Source organism: Urocitellus parryii, chromosome 7, assembly GCF_045843805.1.
Source record: "Urocitellus parryii isolate mUroPar1 chromosome 7, mUroPar1.hap1, whole genome shotgun sequence".
Classification (NCBI taxonomy): Eukaryota; Metazoa; Chordata; class Mammalia; order Rodentia; family Sciuridae; genus Urocitellus; species Urocitellus parryii.
This window is the reverse complement of record NC_135537.1, coordinates 34,565,635-34,582,483: the sequence shown is the minus strand read 5'-3', so window position 1 is coordinate 34,582,483 and position 16,849 is coordinate 34,565,635. Positions and strand designations below refer to the sequence as shown.

At 33.8% G+C, this 16,849-nt stretch overlaps 1 protein-coding gene across 4 annotated transcripts in view; it reads right to left on the bottom strand.

Annotated features, from left to right (window-relative positions):
* Positions 1-16,849, bottom strand: part of Ubr5 (ubiquitin protein ligase E3 component n-recognin 5) — a 131,415-nt gene that overhangs the window by 52,796 nt on the left and 61,770 nt on the right. For all 4 annotated transcript variants that reach the window (XM_077801346.1, XM_077801349.1, XM_077801347.1 and 1 more), the window contains exons 10-15: positions 9,282-9,398; positions 9,087-9,197; positions 8,320-8,474; positions 7,481-7,598; positions 3,798-3,982; positions 893-1,002 (exon numbers count right to left, since the gene is read on the bottom strand). In XM_077801346.1, the coding sequence (XP_077657472.1) occupies positions 893-1,002; positions 3,798-3,982; positions 7,481-7,598; positions 8,320-8,474; positions 9,087-9,197; positions 9,282-9,398 (796 nt within the window). The remainder of the gene's footprint in view (positions 1-892; positions 1,003-3,797; positions 3,983-7,480; positions 7,599-8,319; positions 8,475-9,086; positions 9,198-9,281; positions 9,399-16,849) is intronic.

Sequence of the window (16,849 nt, the reverse complement as noted above, 5' to 3'; positions counted from 1 at the left end):
AAAAGAAAATGTAAAAGAGACTTTATAGATTTCATCTAAATATATGAAGAATGATCATTTTTAAAGGGATACATAACTGAGGTTTCTAAACAAAAATGCTATGAACTACCCCTTTCTGAACTAGGGTTTTATGACCAAATGATACTTCAAATAAATTCAGAATAAAGAATTGTTAACCGTTAATGTCTGATTATCCTAAAGATACTACAAATTATAAACAGCTATAAAGAACAAAAGAGTATATTTTGGACTCTCAAAATTAGGGTTAACTAAAGTTTAAAAAGGAAGATCTGCTAGGCTATTGTTAAAACTATTTGATAAATATAGGAATCTTAAATTTTGAGGGGCTTTTTAAAAATCCTTTAAATCCATGGTAAATCTATATTTATACATGCTACAAATCCTTTATGACCAAGCCATAACTAACTTACAAAAAGTCAGGGCTGGGGTTGTGGCTCAGAGGTAGAGCACTTGCCTAGCATGCGTGAGGCACCGAGTCCGATCCTCAGCACCACATAAAATAAAAAATAAAAATATATGTCCACCTATAACTAAAAAATAAATATTAAAAAAATAAGAGTCAAAATATTCTGGTTAAAGGCAGTTATTTCCCTTTATTTTATAATAAATTTTGTGTATTTTTTAAAACTGTAATTCTCAAAAACAGAAATGGTCAATACTATAAATATTATCTTTCCATTTAAATAAACTTGTGCAATACATACATACATACATATATACATACATACACTAGTGAAAACACACCTCATATAAAAAGATACTTTAAAACTTAAAAATTCACACAAGTTAATTCCAGTCAGAAATAAGCTGAGTACACAGCTATCTACCTGGGACTTGACTTTGACCAATATAGACTACATATAAAACTTACTATATGGCATTGACGCACTGCTGGCAATTGAGGATGCATCACTACAGGTGGATGCTGGAGATGGTGGAGGACCCATTTCTGTTTTCACTGGTTCCTGCTTACTTTCAGGCCTACAGCAAGAAACAAAGATTTACCTTCTAATTATATGTATTAAGACAAGCTTATTATGTAAGGGAATAAAATAATTAAAAGTTTTACTAAATGGTATAATTTTATGACTCAATACACTAAAAAGGTACACAGGGCGGGCTCTCAACTATAGAAAAACTATATCATACAAACCTATAAATAACTTAGGACAATGATGCTGATAAAGCTTTATCTAGGAAGAACAATAAGTGTTGTTCTTAATTTATCAGCATAGCTTTATCAAATAACCCTGATGGGCAAAGAAGTTTCATACTGTAATAGTGAAAAGGGTTTATAGCAATTTAACTTCAATAAATGGTAAATTCAAATAAGTAAAAAGCCTAGAAGGTCATTAATTTCTTAGTTTGAAGAAGAAACTACTTATACCAGTTTATAAAACTCCATACTCAAGCCAACTAGTAATAGGATTAAGAAAACTATGCCTCTTCAATGAACTACTACATTAATGCTCAAATAAAAAGTTAACTACAGTCCGTGGCATATGCCTGTAATCCCAGAAGCTAAGGCAGGAGAGTTGCAGTTCAAAGCCAGCCTCAGCAAAAGCGAGGTGCTAAGCAACTCTGTGAGACCCTGTCTCTGAATGAAATTCAAAATAGGGCTGGGGATGTGGCTCAGTGGTTGAATGCCCCTAAATTCAATTATCAGTAGATAAACAGACATACACACACACACAAACAAAAACAACAACAAAAAACAAGAAGTTAACTACAGCAACAATATAATATTCTACAGCTGGAAAAATCAAATGTTTTTATTTATTAAAATGCAGAGATCAGTTTTTAATCACAAAAATGACTTGTTAAAAACGTGTTATTTCATTCTGACACATATATTAAAATCTGGGTCATAATCTTAACCCTCCGACCTCTCATTACTTTCACTAGGAATTTCACCTGAATTTAGAAATAATCCAAAAGAAAATCAATATTATTTTCCCCAGAAGTGCGCAACATACGCATGCTGTCAGCAATGCTGGCTGCTCGACAAATCCTGTGATGCCGGGACAAAGCCAATACTGAGTTGTCACTAGCATACCTTAAAGTGAAGGTCTTTTGTTGAATAGTAGGTGCTAGTGACATGTCAACAGCATGCTGTTGGCATTTAATTTCACTTAACTATTACAACTTTCACTAATAAAAATGGCCAATTTCAAGGAAAATCTTGAAAAACTTCATTAAGTTACATGATTTCAGTCTAATCTTTTTATTGTTTACATTTGTTCATATCAAATGTTCTTACAAAATTCATAAAATAGGGCTACTATTCTACTATTCTACTATTCTACTCTGTTGGTAGAATACTTGCCTCGAATGCACAAAGGCCTTGGGTTCAATCCCCAGCACACCCTCCCCCACCAAATCATAAAACAATGAAAATGTGCTTTGTTACTTTTTAGGACAAAAATCAATAAGTAGTAGAGTAGCCTAAATCTTTAAAACTTAAAAAAAAAAAAAAAAGAAAGAAAAGCACTTAAATGATCAATTAGGCTTCCAGTACAAAACTTTGGTTGTACATTATGCTTTTAACTTAACAGAAATCCCTGTTTCTGAATTTTAGTTTGCATTTTTAATATCAGAGAAGAAATAGCAGTGATAAAGCTAATAAATTTATACTCATTACACTTGTTTGAGCATAAAGGGAGAGCAAACTAAAAACTCACGTCTTAAACTTTTATATACCATATACCTCCAATAATTTTTGAATGGCTGCCTATATTTTTAAAAAAAGTAATTTATGGAATGTGATAATCCTACTCTTTCCATGTTAATAGTCAGGTTTTTTTTAAGTTATTGATGAACATTTATTTTATTTATTCATTTATATATGGTGCTGAGAATCAAACCCAGTATCTCACACATGCTGGGTAAGCGCACTGCCACTGAGCCACAACACCAGCCCCAGATTTTTTTTTTTTTTTTTTTTTTTTAAGATTAAAAGTTATTGCCAGGCACAGTGGGGCACACCTGTAATCCCAGAAGCCTGGGAGGCTGAGGCAGGAGAAAGAGTTCAAAGCTAGCCTTAGCAATTTTGAGAGGCCCTAAAAAACTCAGTGAGAAGTCTCTAAATAAAATATAAAAACAGGCTGGGGATGTGGCTCAGTGGTTGAATGCCCCTAGTATGGGGGGTGGGACGGTGGGTTAAAAGTTATTTAACAAGTTCATTAAGGATTTTTAGTTCATGTACTAAACCACCAAATTATAATACACATATCCTAAATGATGAGTGAATGTTTTTGAAAGCATAGATAATAAAATCACTATACCACTCTAAATAATAAACCAGGCCCAGAATAGGGGACTAGATAAAAATCAGTGGTATTTCTGTTCACATATCCCTCTAATACACAAAAAAAGTTTACAAATCTTTTACAGAATTTCCTCCCCGGCACATGTAAAACCTTTCCTATGATCCTGATTAAGGCAAAGCATTAGATAAAAATTAAAATGATATACAAAGGGACAGGGGAGGCCTAAACATAAGGCTGAACACATTGTAACTGATACTCATATAGCTCAATCTAATGACAAAAAGGACATCAAAAAAAAAGAGAGAGAGAGAGAAAGAACACCACTCTGCCATTCTGGCCACCATCAAGAGCAAATTTAATATACAAATACTAAGCAAAGTAGAAACAGCAATTGTTAGCAATTCCTGATTTCTATGTCACTATATACGTCTAGATCTCCTTTGATTAACCCATTAATATTCACAACAAATAAGAAAGTGATATTAAAGCATAGAGTATAATACTTACTTAGTTTCAGTAGTTTTGCTAGCTTTTTCCATGCTTTTCAGGCTTTCAGGAGATCTTAGCTGAAATCTACAGCTGTCATTCATATTCCAAACTGATTCCATTAGGACACCAACTTTAGGAATCCCAGCACTAATTGAAAATGCAACCGCTCCAGCATGATACAGAGGATTATTTCTTAAGCATACCTAGCAAATCAAAGAAAACTACCATAAAGATGGCATAACTTTAAAACAAACTGAAATAACTGTCATAAATGTATGAAAATGCAATACATAAAGGATTGCTTCCTTCGTTTTCTGGTACAATCTTACACAATCAGCAAGGTTGAAAAAGCACCAACTTAATAATCTCTAAGAAAATTTGTTCCTAAAACTAAGGTGCAAGAGAAATTTCAGCATGTTTGCTAAAAAACTAAAAATTCATGCAACAAATAACAATTCTACTAAAACGAAACTAAACAGCAACTGCAGAGAAACTAAACATAGTTATCAATATAAAATTGTAAATAAAATAATTATATTTTGTTTCCTAATTTCAAATTATTTTCCTCCTTAATTCACAAATCTACACAGGCTCCATTAGCTTCATTCCTATAAGATGTTGGCTTCACCCGAGACCGTTGTTCTGTACTAGCCAAAAGTTTAGTGGACACTGCAATTTTTATTTTAAAAATAATATGTAGATATTGTTATACTGTGTGACATGTATGAATATGTAACAACAAATCCCATCATGATGTATAACTATAATGTACCAAAAAATGTGGAAAAGATTACACGAAGATGTTAGTATCAGGAATTTAAGTATAGGAGTCAATAAGCTATAAAACTCTGTCAGGGACTAACCTCAGGTTACACACTGAAAACACATGGCACTGTTAAAACATGACACAAATAGCTCCTCTTATGAGGTCTCCAGCCATCCAACCTTACCTATATTATGTTCAGTTGTCCAGGAACTAATGATGATCTTATACTTGACCAGTGTCAAATATTTTTGAATAGAGAGACAAGAGAGACAGGACAACGGTGGTACATTAGAGAAGTATGGGAGGTGTAAACATTGGCTTAGAGTTGCAATTCTACCAAAAAATAGTATTGTGTCACTAACTATAGCTCTATGGCATAGATGAATACTTGCTAAAAGCAGGCTTCTTGGGAAAAGTATGTTCTGCAAAACTTAGTAATTTCAAGGGAAATTTCATTCAGAATTTTTTAGAAAAGACTAGCGAAAGCTTAAAGCCTGAAAAGGGTTCAATAAGAAATAAGACTGTAACTAAAACAGAAATGTAGCATTCTATAATGAGTTATTTACTAATGTCTTCCTATAAAAATAAAGGCATCTTAAAGACAAGGAGGAGTGTTGGTGGAGCCTACCATATCAAGATATACAATGAATATATGCTAAATACATTACTCCTGACAATTACTTTCTATGAATGGAGAAAGAACAGAATACCCTTAAGTGATCAACACTCTTTCTGATGTTCACACATAAAGTACTTTCCTTTTGTTGTGGCTGTTTAACCCAGTTTTGTAAAGCTTAAAGGAAAATCCATCCATCACCAAAGTGTTTTAATACGATTTATCTTTCAGCAATGTAGTAGTGCCAAGCTACTTTCTTTAAAGCTTTTCTTTCTGCAATGCATCTTTATTTTTCCTGCCCTCTCTGCCTGCAGTATTAGAGTATTAGTGTAACCTACTAATAAGGTAGCTGCTATGATATCTTACTGTTATGAGAGTACAATTGACAAGGAACTTCTGAGAACATCAGAAATCAGTATTTGAACAAAATAGGGAAAGAGGGGATCATATTGGGGATACGGCAACCACCCTGCCCAAAGTAACTTAGATAAATAATGAAACCTGAGTAATAATGTCTAGAAAAGGGGGTAATTAATTACTAAGAACTTTCTAGTTGGAAGGCCAAAAAGAATCAGAAAAAGACAACTGTTGAATAGGACAAAAACAAAAACAAAAAATTCAAAACAGCCAGAAACAAAAAGAATTATGTATATTTAAGCTGAGTTCGGAGGAAAAACTTAACTTAAATAGTGACTAACTACTTTTTAAAGCAGGGGATAGAGGTCATTGTACCTTTTGGTGATGAGAAAAAAAATCTGAAATAAAAATGCTAGATGAGGGCTGGGGTTGTGGCTCAGTGGTAAAGCACTTCATGTGTGAGGCACTGGGTTCAATTCTCAGCACCACATATAAATTTAAAAAAATAAAGGACCATCAACTAAAATAAATAAGTAAAATCTTTAAAATGCTACATGAGAAAGGGCTGGGGTTGTAGCTCAGTGGTCGAGCACTCACCTAACACGTGAGAGGTGCTCGTTTCAATCCTCAGCATCACATAAAAATAAAAGTATTGTGTCTGATTACAACTAAAAAATATATATTTTTTTAAAAATGCTACATGAGGAAATTAGCACATTATGTAACAAAATCCTCCATAAGTTTTAAGGATTATAAATATGTTCATTACTGCACTTGCTCTAACAAATATAAACACTGTTTTACCCTGAAGATGAGCTTCCACTCTAAAAACCCTTTTCCACTATTAAATATTAATGAGTATCCCAAGTCCCTTGTTTATGTGGCTAATACTTAGTTTTAAATAATCAGTAATGTAATGTATTAGTAACTAAAACTGAAAAAATATTTGCTAAGCCAGGCAAGGTAGCACACATCTATAATCACAGTTCAAGTCAAAGCACCGTGGCCAACTTAGCAAGATCTTGTATCAAAATAAAAGAGGTAGCTCAGTGGTAGAATGCTTGTCTTTCGTGTGTGAGGCCCTGGGTAGGTTTGGTGGTGGGTGGGTGGGCAGGTGGGTAGTAGAAAAGAAAGATTTTAATTTATTAACAGTAATAAAAACCCATGTTAATATATAACAACATGCAAACATAAAAATAGAGTTTCAAAAATAAGAATGAGGAAAATGGTCTCGTTCACATTTTTGCAAATCTCTTAATGTCATGTTGAATACAAGAACTTCTGGATTCTCCCTACTGCTTCTGCATTCAACCTGTTTCAATGTTATTCTGACTTCAGCGCATAGAGACAATTTACCTTCAATGAGACAGAAAACTGGAAAAGAAAGGGCTTTCCAATCTCTCTGAAAAGGGCAAGGGATCAGCAGTAGTCTCTGAACCACACTTTGAGAACCAATGGAGTAATAGAAATCACCTACCAGAAAATAATTAAAGGAGCCTAAAAGCATCTCACAACCTCAAAATAGAAACTCATATAAATGCAGGGATTTGACAAAGACTTGTGCCTCCTGCTGAGGCAAAAGAGCAATATCTTTCAAGAAAAATCTTTCAAAAAAATTTTTTCAGTCATAGGAATCACCTGGCCTATCTGTTAAACATAAGGATAAACTGAAAAACTTTTGGTAGAGGATGACTACAGGTTCTGCATTTTCAAAGTACCAGCTAATTCTAAAAATGCAGCAAATATAGAAATTATGTCCCATAGGAAAAATACTAACATGAGACCAGAATCTGTAAAATGTTACTCATTTGAAGAAAAATGTATGATGCTACTCTGGACCCTTGTCCTTCAAATAATGCTCATCTATCAAACTACTTATACAGAAATTGCTTACAAGGAAGTGATTTTTTAAGAGAAATTATGTCCCTTAGGATAGGCTTATTCTTAATTCTAACCCCTTACCTGGGTACCAACAGTGATGTTCGGCATGGAGGAAATACCAGCACTGGATTTGGGCTTTTTATTTTTTGCTCTAGCTTTCTCTAACATTTTCTTCCTTTGACTAAAAGGAACTACACCCCTGGAAAGGAAAACCATAAAATGATCAAATAAAGCAGAAACCAAGCCGATAAATTAAATCTGAAATTACACACATACTGTCATTTAAAATTTGATATATTTCTTCTTCATATTTTTTGCCTCAGAATATTTTTAACATGTGCAACTTGTTTAAATTCAATAAATAACTGGATCTAGTTTTTAATTAAACTTTTAGGATTAAATTTTCATAGAAAATGTTATCAGTGGATACTTTCCTTCAAAATAATTCCATTTCATTAGGAGACTCTTACATATTTGTATCTATTAAGACACAAATAAAATAAATTTAGGTATCTTCTAACATTAAAACTATAATTAAATAAAAGAGAATACTCATGCTATTAAAAATTTTAAATATTCTATATATACTTCCAATTATTTAAAAACAAAATGCATATTTATATATAGGGGGTGGTGAAAATTCCCCAAAGGTTAGCAGCAGATATCTTTGGACAGAGAATTCTAGATGATTTTTATTCTACATCATACTATTATAAATTTTAAAATATAGTCACTAAGTACGCATTACTTTTATAAATTTATCTTAAGCGCTTTTATTTTAAGGTAACAATGTTCTAAATTGAAATTTCTGTCCCTACAAAGTATTGACCTTTTCATATTAGTATTCCATTCCCCAAAGCAGGTCTCCATGCACATAAAAATATTCACTGAAAAAAAATTCCTCCTCCCTACATACTTACCACCAATATAAATTGTTCTCCAGCTGTGCACATGTATAAAGGGCACAGCAATGCAAAGAAACTATCCGTTCTCCTTGAAGTTCGGAGTAAGTTTGTGCAGTGTGTTCTAATTTAGAAGCCACAGAACTTAAAGTTTCATCCACCCATGTAGCAACCTAAAGAATAAAAGGTTAGAGATTTAAAAAAAAATAAATAAACCTTCCAAAAGAAGTGTGATCAAAACTGGAGTAAAGCATACATACTTTATAGCCTAGAATTCTAAAATGTTGAGCTAAATATATAGTATTATAGAACAAATTCTTAGTAATACTGGATATTAAAATACTTTCTTCACATGTAAATTAAAATAGCAGCTATTGAAATGAATGTCTAATGCCATCTTTAAGACTTAACCAAAAATATACATTTGCTCCAACAATTTTTAATAGAATTTAAAGTCAAACCGATCATTTGAAGCATAATATCTATATTTTCTCAAACTGTACCTTTTTTTAACCTCCCTGATTTCCCTTGTCTTTCACTTTTCTTGAATCTTTTCCTTTCCTTTAAAAGTAGAAAACTACTTTTAAAGTTGGATTACAGCATAAACTAACCTCCCAGCCCTCCAAAAAAAAACATTGGATCACTTTCTTAGGGTTTGAGACACTTTGTATTTATGGACCTAGTTAGACAGAAGGATAGAAAATGAAAAGATGAAAAGGGGCAAGAAGAGAAAAAAAAACAAGAATTTAAGCATGAAATGTTTATTAATGCAAAGTGACTCCTACCTTGTTATTTTCTGTAGCTACAGTTGCTCTTATGCTATTTGCAGACAGGAGGACTATCTTTTCATTGGTTAACCCCAAAAATGTTGCTCGTGGATGATGTGATGAAGGATTCTTTGAAAGCATATAAGAAAAATGATTACTGTTTTATATGTTGATATGTAGAGCTATTAAATGCAAGATTTAATAATAAAATACCTGTGCATTTCTGTAAGGCTCAGATTCACTCCATTTCCACTGATAAAGTTCTCCTTTACTGCTGACAGCCAGAAGTTCAGAATACAGGGCTCCAATACAAATAAATTTGGTTCCATCCTATAAAGGAAAAATAAGACCATACTATAAACATACAAATTACCAAATCTGCTGGTTTGGACAGTCAGTATAATCACTAAATCAAATCTAGATTCATTATGTGAACACATAAGTCACAGGTATCACAACATCTTTAGCACAGCCTACAAAGTCCCCACATAAGGCTCTGGTTCATTCCATGAACTCAGGTCACAACTCACGGTCCTGTTCCTAGGCCATGTCCATCAGGACCCCATCCTAGGACCACTGTTGCTGTTATTATCTCTGCCTACATTACTTTTTCTCAGGCAACTCATCCCCCCACCCCCACCCCTGGCCCCAATCAAGTCTGTTCAAAGGAGACTTCCGTATCTAAAAAACCACCACTCTCACATTCTGGCTCCTGATTTTGCTTTTTAGATAACATTTCATGATTTATTGTGTTTACCTGTTTATCTCACAAATATAAACTTGTCTTTTTCCACATCATATACTCAAGAATGTTCACAAAGTAGGTGCTCAATAAATGTTAAGGGGAAAAAACAATACAGAATAAGGAATAGAAGCAAGGAAATTCAGAGTCAAAAAAGAGAAGATTCCTAAATTCCTTACCCCCATTTCTTCCTGAGTCTTTCAACATGCTGAGACAAATGTCTTTATTTTGCTTTTAAAGGTATAAAGTTCACTAGCTTTTAAGGTAAAATACATGCAGTGAACTGGGATACAGTTAAATTATAAAAAGCTTGGAAGTTTGGACAATAAATGTAAATCAACACGAATGATAATTTACAAATGTTAATTATTTTAAAATATAAGACCAAGGATTACAGACATGAAGCTAACCAGTAATCTCAGAGCAAAACTTGCCAATAACAGATCTTAGGTTGTGTATTTTCCTTTTGGTCTATACATTACTTCCTCTCCTTGGATTTCTAGATACTAATCATGTCTTTCTAGTTTTCTGCCAAATTTCAATCTCACTTGTTAGATGGGTTATAGTGCTCAGATAAATCTCAGATAAAGGTCTACCAAGATTTATATTACATACTAGCAATGGATTATACTTTGTACAGAAAAAAAAACGTTAATTTTAATCTTTTATTTTCCCTATACCAAACAGGTCTTGTTTTCAAGTACTTCTATGGGGGCACAGTAAAGAGATTAAATTTGAAATAATTATTAAATTCCTCTCTTCCTTCACCATGGGTATCTGAAAATCACTGTTTACTTTCTCTATGGCAGCTGCCCTGAATCTTACTTTTTCCACCTCATTCTCTATCTCAATTCCCATGGTTAAAATAATCAGACCAAATGAATTCAAACTGTGAATCCAACACATATTAAGTTAGTGGTTGCAAGTAAATTATGTAATTTCTCTAAACCTACTTTTCACCTCTAACATGGATATTATAATACATACAGGGAGGACAAATACACCGCACAGAGACCAGTGCAAAATAAGTGTTCAAATTTAACTGTGATTACTACGCTCCCCTGACTTCATCTCCTGCTCATGCCTCCCCAAAAAGGAAGGAAAGAACAGCTCTTGTATACAGCCTTCCTGAATATTCCCACCTCTAGATTTACTTAAAGGAAGTACCATTCTCACCTTTTCCCTTCTTAGAGAAAGAAAAATCCCCCTCCCTTAAATATAAACCATATACACACTAAATGAAATCCCTGACCATATCCCCCCAACAACCATCCAAATTATTCTTTCCTTCAGAAATCATGATCAAGTGAATTCTCACTTGGTATCACCATGTTCGCTTCTGCTTGGTATTTGTTCTGGAAGCTATTCTCTCCTTTGAGAGGAGAGGTCTCCTTTGAGAGGAGAGGTCTCCAGTAGAGGTCAGTACTCTCTACTGGTCTTCCTCCTACCTGTGTGGCTACTGTCTCCATCACCCTTATACGACAATGCACTCCCTTCACCACAGATTCTGCCCTTGTCCCTTGATTCAAATTATGCTCCACTCTCATCCTCAGTGACTATGTCCACTAAAGCACCATGCTTTTACACACGTCTTTATCTCATAACCCCAGATTCATCTATTAGAGATGTCTTCCTGGATAGACAGGCTCCAAAACAAATTCCTCACCACCTGCAAAGCTGTACCTCACCTGTAGCCCCCATATAAATGAGTAACACCCAACACCTACCTCGTACTAGAGACATGGAAACCTGGGAGTTCTCAACTCCTCCCTTTCTCTCATCAATCAAGTCACTAGTAAAGGAGTGTTGCATTTGTCTCAAATTCTTTTCAGACTCTTTCCTTCCTGTCACCATTGCCCCTGCATTCTGAAATCTTCACAATTCATTCTTTAACAATCTTACCATATTCATAGCTGACTTTAGATGTTTCTTCCTTTACATACCTTTCTCTCCTGATGCCAACAGAATTCCCTTCCTTCAAAACAACTTTATCACATCACTTCTCTAAGGACTCTTTTAGCTTCTTAGTTACTACAGAGTACATCTTAATTCCTTGGCCAGTTACCTAGGTCACTTTACAATCCTGCTCCATCCTACTCTTCTACTCCCTACCATAGAGCAGTAATTCTGAACTTTTCATTGTTCCACAAACACACCTTTTATGACTCCAGGTCCATGCTTGATGTTTAGAATACCCTTGCTTCTTGGACAATGCCTACTTAGCCCCAAAACTGTTGCTTGGCCAGACATGGTGATGCACACCTACAATTCCAGCCTCAGCAACCAAGCAAGAACTAAACAATTTAGCAAGACCCTGTCTCAAAAGAAAAAGAAAAACAAACAAAAAACTTACTGCTTAAATGTCATCTCCTTTATGAAGTCTTTACCAAATCTATCAGGTGGTATAGTCATTCCCCACTGTAAAGCCCTGTGGAACTTTATGCACACCTTTAGTTTAGTACTGATCATGTTATGAACACATCACACTACATGAATGTTTGTGTTCCCTACATTCCTCATGGGAAGTTCCACAACACAGTCACCTCTACATTACTACAGGTCAGTTTGGCACACAGCACACACACAAAAAAGCACACCAACCAAGTGCTGAATGAACAATTGAATCTTAACTCCAACTTCAATTAAAGGACTTGTTACATCAAAAGTCATGAACAAAACATCCCTGGATGCAGAGGTCCTCTCAGAATTGACTGGTCAATTGAAAGGTCAATGTTCCCCATAATGGGGACATTTGGAATAGCCAGTAGAGTCTCTGAGGCCCTGAAAACCCACTATGGACAAGTGTGCATAGATGATACAACCATAAATCTAGGAAAGATGACAAAAATTAGACACCTATTCTTGCTGCTTCAAATCTGTCCATGTAAAAGAAATTTATTTATATTTAGAGAAATATAAAACAATCAAATATACAAAAAATAACAATATATCTCAGCTCATTCATTTCATAACATCACAGGCAACACTTTTACTGTCTTAATGAAACACTATTTGCTGTTTCTGAGTAAGTTGGGTCTGCTTATATCAACTAGAAAAAAGTAGATAGGCCCTATTTCTTTAAAAAACAGTAGTATAATTTGTTTTTGGTACAGGTGACTAAGCCCAGTGACACTTACCCACTGAGACACATCCCCAGCCCTTTTCATATTTTATTTTGAAGTTGCTAAGGCTGGCTTTGAACTCACAATCCTCCTGTCTCAGCCTCCCAAGCCAATGAGATTACAGGCATTTACCCCCCACAACTGGCAGTTTTGTTTTGTTTTGTTTTAAACAAAAAATTGCATCATTAAAGGTTAAATCTAATTATTAAATTTAAAACTGAATAACTGCATGAGTCCCTCCCCAAAAGAGAAGAGAGTAACTATTAAAAACAATGGGAATAAGTTAGTGGCCAAAGCTTAAGAAGAAACAATTAGTCCAGAAATAGGAACTCCTACTGACCATATCTAAATTTAAAATTTTATTTGAAAAAGTTGATCTTACTCTTCCTAAACTTTCTCCCATAAAACTTAGTTTTCATCTTTTTTTGTTTGCCTGATTTTCTACCATCAGCAAACGCTAGTTTTGCTATTAACTTCCAGCTCCAAGTCCTGTCACTCAATGCAATATACTGTGTTCTATGACTGAAAAGAATAACAACAAAAGGTTATACTGTGCAATTTGAATTTGGTAAACCATGCATGTTCATATTCATTTCTCCTTTCCCTATTCTCCTTTTGCCTAGCTTATTTTCTTTTTTCTGATCAATTCTCATTTTGCTCATTTCATTACTAAACTGCATTGCTTCCAACTATCAGTAATTTAAAAAAAAAAAAAAAAAAACAGCTAAAACCTTCCTCCACCCAACTTTCAGTTCTAGAACACTGCCTTAGCTCTCATCAGTATGGAAACCAAAATAAAATTGAAGCAATATAACCAACAAGTTTGAACATTCTAACAACAAGGCTGCTGAAAATAATTTACATACTACGGAGACAAATACCATGGGCCTTTTTCTTTTCAATACCATTCAAAGAACCAGAATAGCTTAGAACATAACAATTCAAATGGCGGGTGAGAATAAATTTATTATTTCCACTAAATTACATGAAACAGATCCAGAACAGTAAGAGGTATGACTATTAATTAACAGTCCCTACTTGCTGGATCATTTTTCTTTCTTCCACCACACAATAACCAACCATTCCTGGGAACTTAGTGAATACAGAACAACATGTGCATCCTTTAAATTCAGATTATGTTTTATTAGAAAGCACAAAGTTGTTATGTTTAGCAAATTTACCTAATGTGGCTTTCTATAAACTTATTGTATCTATTTGAGGTTTGTAACATGACATTATACAATACAAATATTATTACTACACTGCAGTAGATTAATGTATCGATCATCTTTCTTTTTGAGTGTGTGACACAGGGGGTTATGATCTAAAAAAACTGACAAAAATCCCTAATACAATTTTATTAACTATTATCCTTATGTGTACATGTTAGATTTCTAGACTTTTTTATCCTATGTTTACATATGCTGATTTATATTCTTTGACTGCATCTCAGTGTTAATTCTCTATATATTTGGCTTTTTAAAAAAATATTCTACATATAAGTAAGATCATGCAATAAATATTTTTCTTTATGTCTGGCTTATTTCACTTAGCATAATGTCCTCCAAGTCCATTGTGACAAATAACAGAATCTCCCTCCTCCTGAATTATATTCCAGTAGGTGCATGTATCACATTTTAGTATCCGCTCATCCATCAACAGACACTTAAATTGCTTCTTAATCTTGCCTATTGTGAATAATCCAGAAATGAACATGGATGGGCACATATCCTCACTAGGCAGTGACTTCATCTCCTTTGGGTATATACTCAAAAGATGAATTGTTGAGCCATATGGTAGTTCTATTTTTACCCTTTTCACAAAACTCAAAAAATTGTTTGCCATAATGGCTGTGCCAATCTATATTACTAAAATTCTACCAGGGTTTCCTTTTCTCTATACCCTTGTCAACATTCATCTCTTTTATTTTTGATAATAGTCACTCCTAAAACATATGAGGTGAGGTGATGTTTTATGGTTGTTTTAATTTGCATTTCCCTGATGATTAGTGATGTTGAGAATCTCTTCATGTATCTGTTGGATATTTTTATATTTTTGAAGAAATGTCTGTTCAGATTCTTTGTCCGTTTTTGAACTGGAATATGTTTCTGATGTTGAGTTGTAAGTTTTTTTTTTAATTTTGCATATTAACCCCTATTAGATAAGTGGTATATAAATATTTCCAAGTTCATAGGTTGCCTTTTCGTTTTGTTTCCTCTGCTGTGCATAAGATTTTTAGTTTGATACAATTCCATTTATTTATTTTTGCTTGTATAACCTAAGCTTTTAGTGTGATATCAAAAAAATCATCACCAAGGCTAATGTCAAGGAGATTTTATGTTCTTTTCTATGAGTTTCTGGGTTCAGGTTATTCACTGCCTAGTGAAGATATGTGCCCATGCTGGATGGGCACATATCTTGATGTCTGTAATCCTTAGTCTTATATTTTAAAAAATTATCATTCGTAAATTATCATCCCTGCTTTATATCATATCTTACTAGAAAAACCCTCACTTGTTTGGGTCTCTGATCCATTTTCACTCATTTTTTATGTATAGTCTTAAAATAAGAGTTTAATTTCTTCCTTCCTTTCTTATATATAAAAATCCAATTTTCTAAGCATCATTTACTGAAGAGACTATCTTTTCCCCCATTGTGTCCTCTTGATGCCCTTTTCAAAATTTAGCTGACCACACTTGCTTGTATTTACATCTGGGCTCTCTATTCTGTTCCATTGCTGTTTCTATTTTTATACAAAGGAATACCATACTGCTTTGACTACTATAGCTACATAATATAATTTAAATCAGAAAGTGGAAGCCTTCAACTTTTACTTTATCAGTATTGCTTTGGCTACTTAAGTATTCTGTGGAGCCACATATTTTATGATTGTCTTTGCTACTTCTCTGAACAATGCCAATGGAATTTTGAGAGTGATTACATTAAAAGTGTGTATCATTTGGGGTAGGAAGAACATCTTAATAATATTAACTCTTCAAATTCCTGAACATGGGGTACCTTTTATTTGCATCTTCTTCAATTTCTTTCATCTATGGTTTTATAGCTTTCAGTCTGTAAATCTTTCACCCCATTGTTTTGTTCCTTTTGATTCTATCATAAACTATTTGTTTCCTTGGTTTCTTTTTAGCTAGGTTGTAAGTTACCTGTATACAGAAATGCTACTAAATTTTGTATGATGGTTGTATATTCTTCAACATTACTAAATTATTAGTTCTAACAGATTTTTGTGGAATCATTCACATTTTTCCATAGACTGGATTATAGTATTTGCAAAGAGATGATTTTACTTCCTCCCTTTACATTTCAAAGAAAGATTCTTTTTCTTATATAAATGTGCTTGCTAGTACTGTTTTTATAGAAGTGGCAAAAGCGGGCATCCCTGCTTTACACCAGATCTTACTAGAAAAACCTTCAATTGTTTCCCACTAATTATGATGTCAGCGGTGGATTTCTCATAAATGCTCTTTATTGAGGAACTTTTCCTTCTACACTTAAACTGTTAAAATATTTTTATCAAAAAAGGATGCTAAGGGCTTGGGTCGTAGCTCAGTGGTACAGCACTCGCCTAGCATGTGAGAAACCCTGGGTTCGATCCTCACCCCACATGAAAATAAATAAATAAAAGATATCATGTCCATCTACAACTAAAAAAATCTTTTTTTAAAAAAAGGATGCTAAATTTTGTCAAATGCCTTGCCTGCATCAATTGACAATCATGTGGTTTTTTGTTTATGTTTGTTTTTTATCTTTATTTTGTTTATTTATTCTTATGTGGTGCTCATGAGTGTGAGGCAGTCACTCTGCCACTGAGCTATAGCCCTAGCCCAATCGTGTGGTTTTAATGTTTCATTTGGTTAATGTGATATATCACAGTGATGTAAACTGACTTGTATATG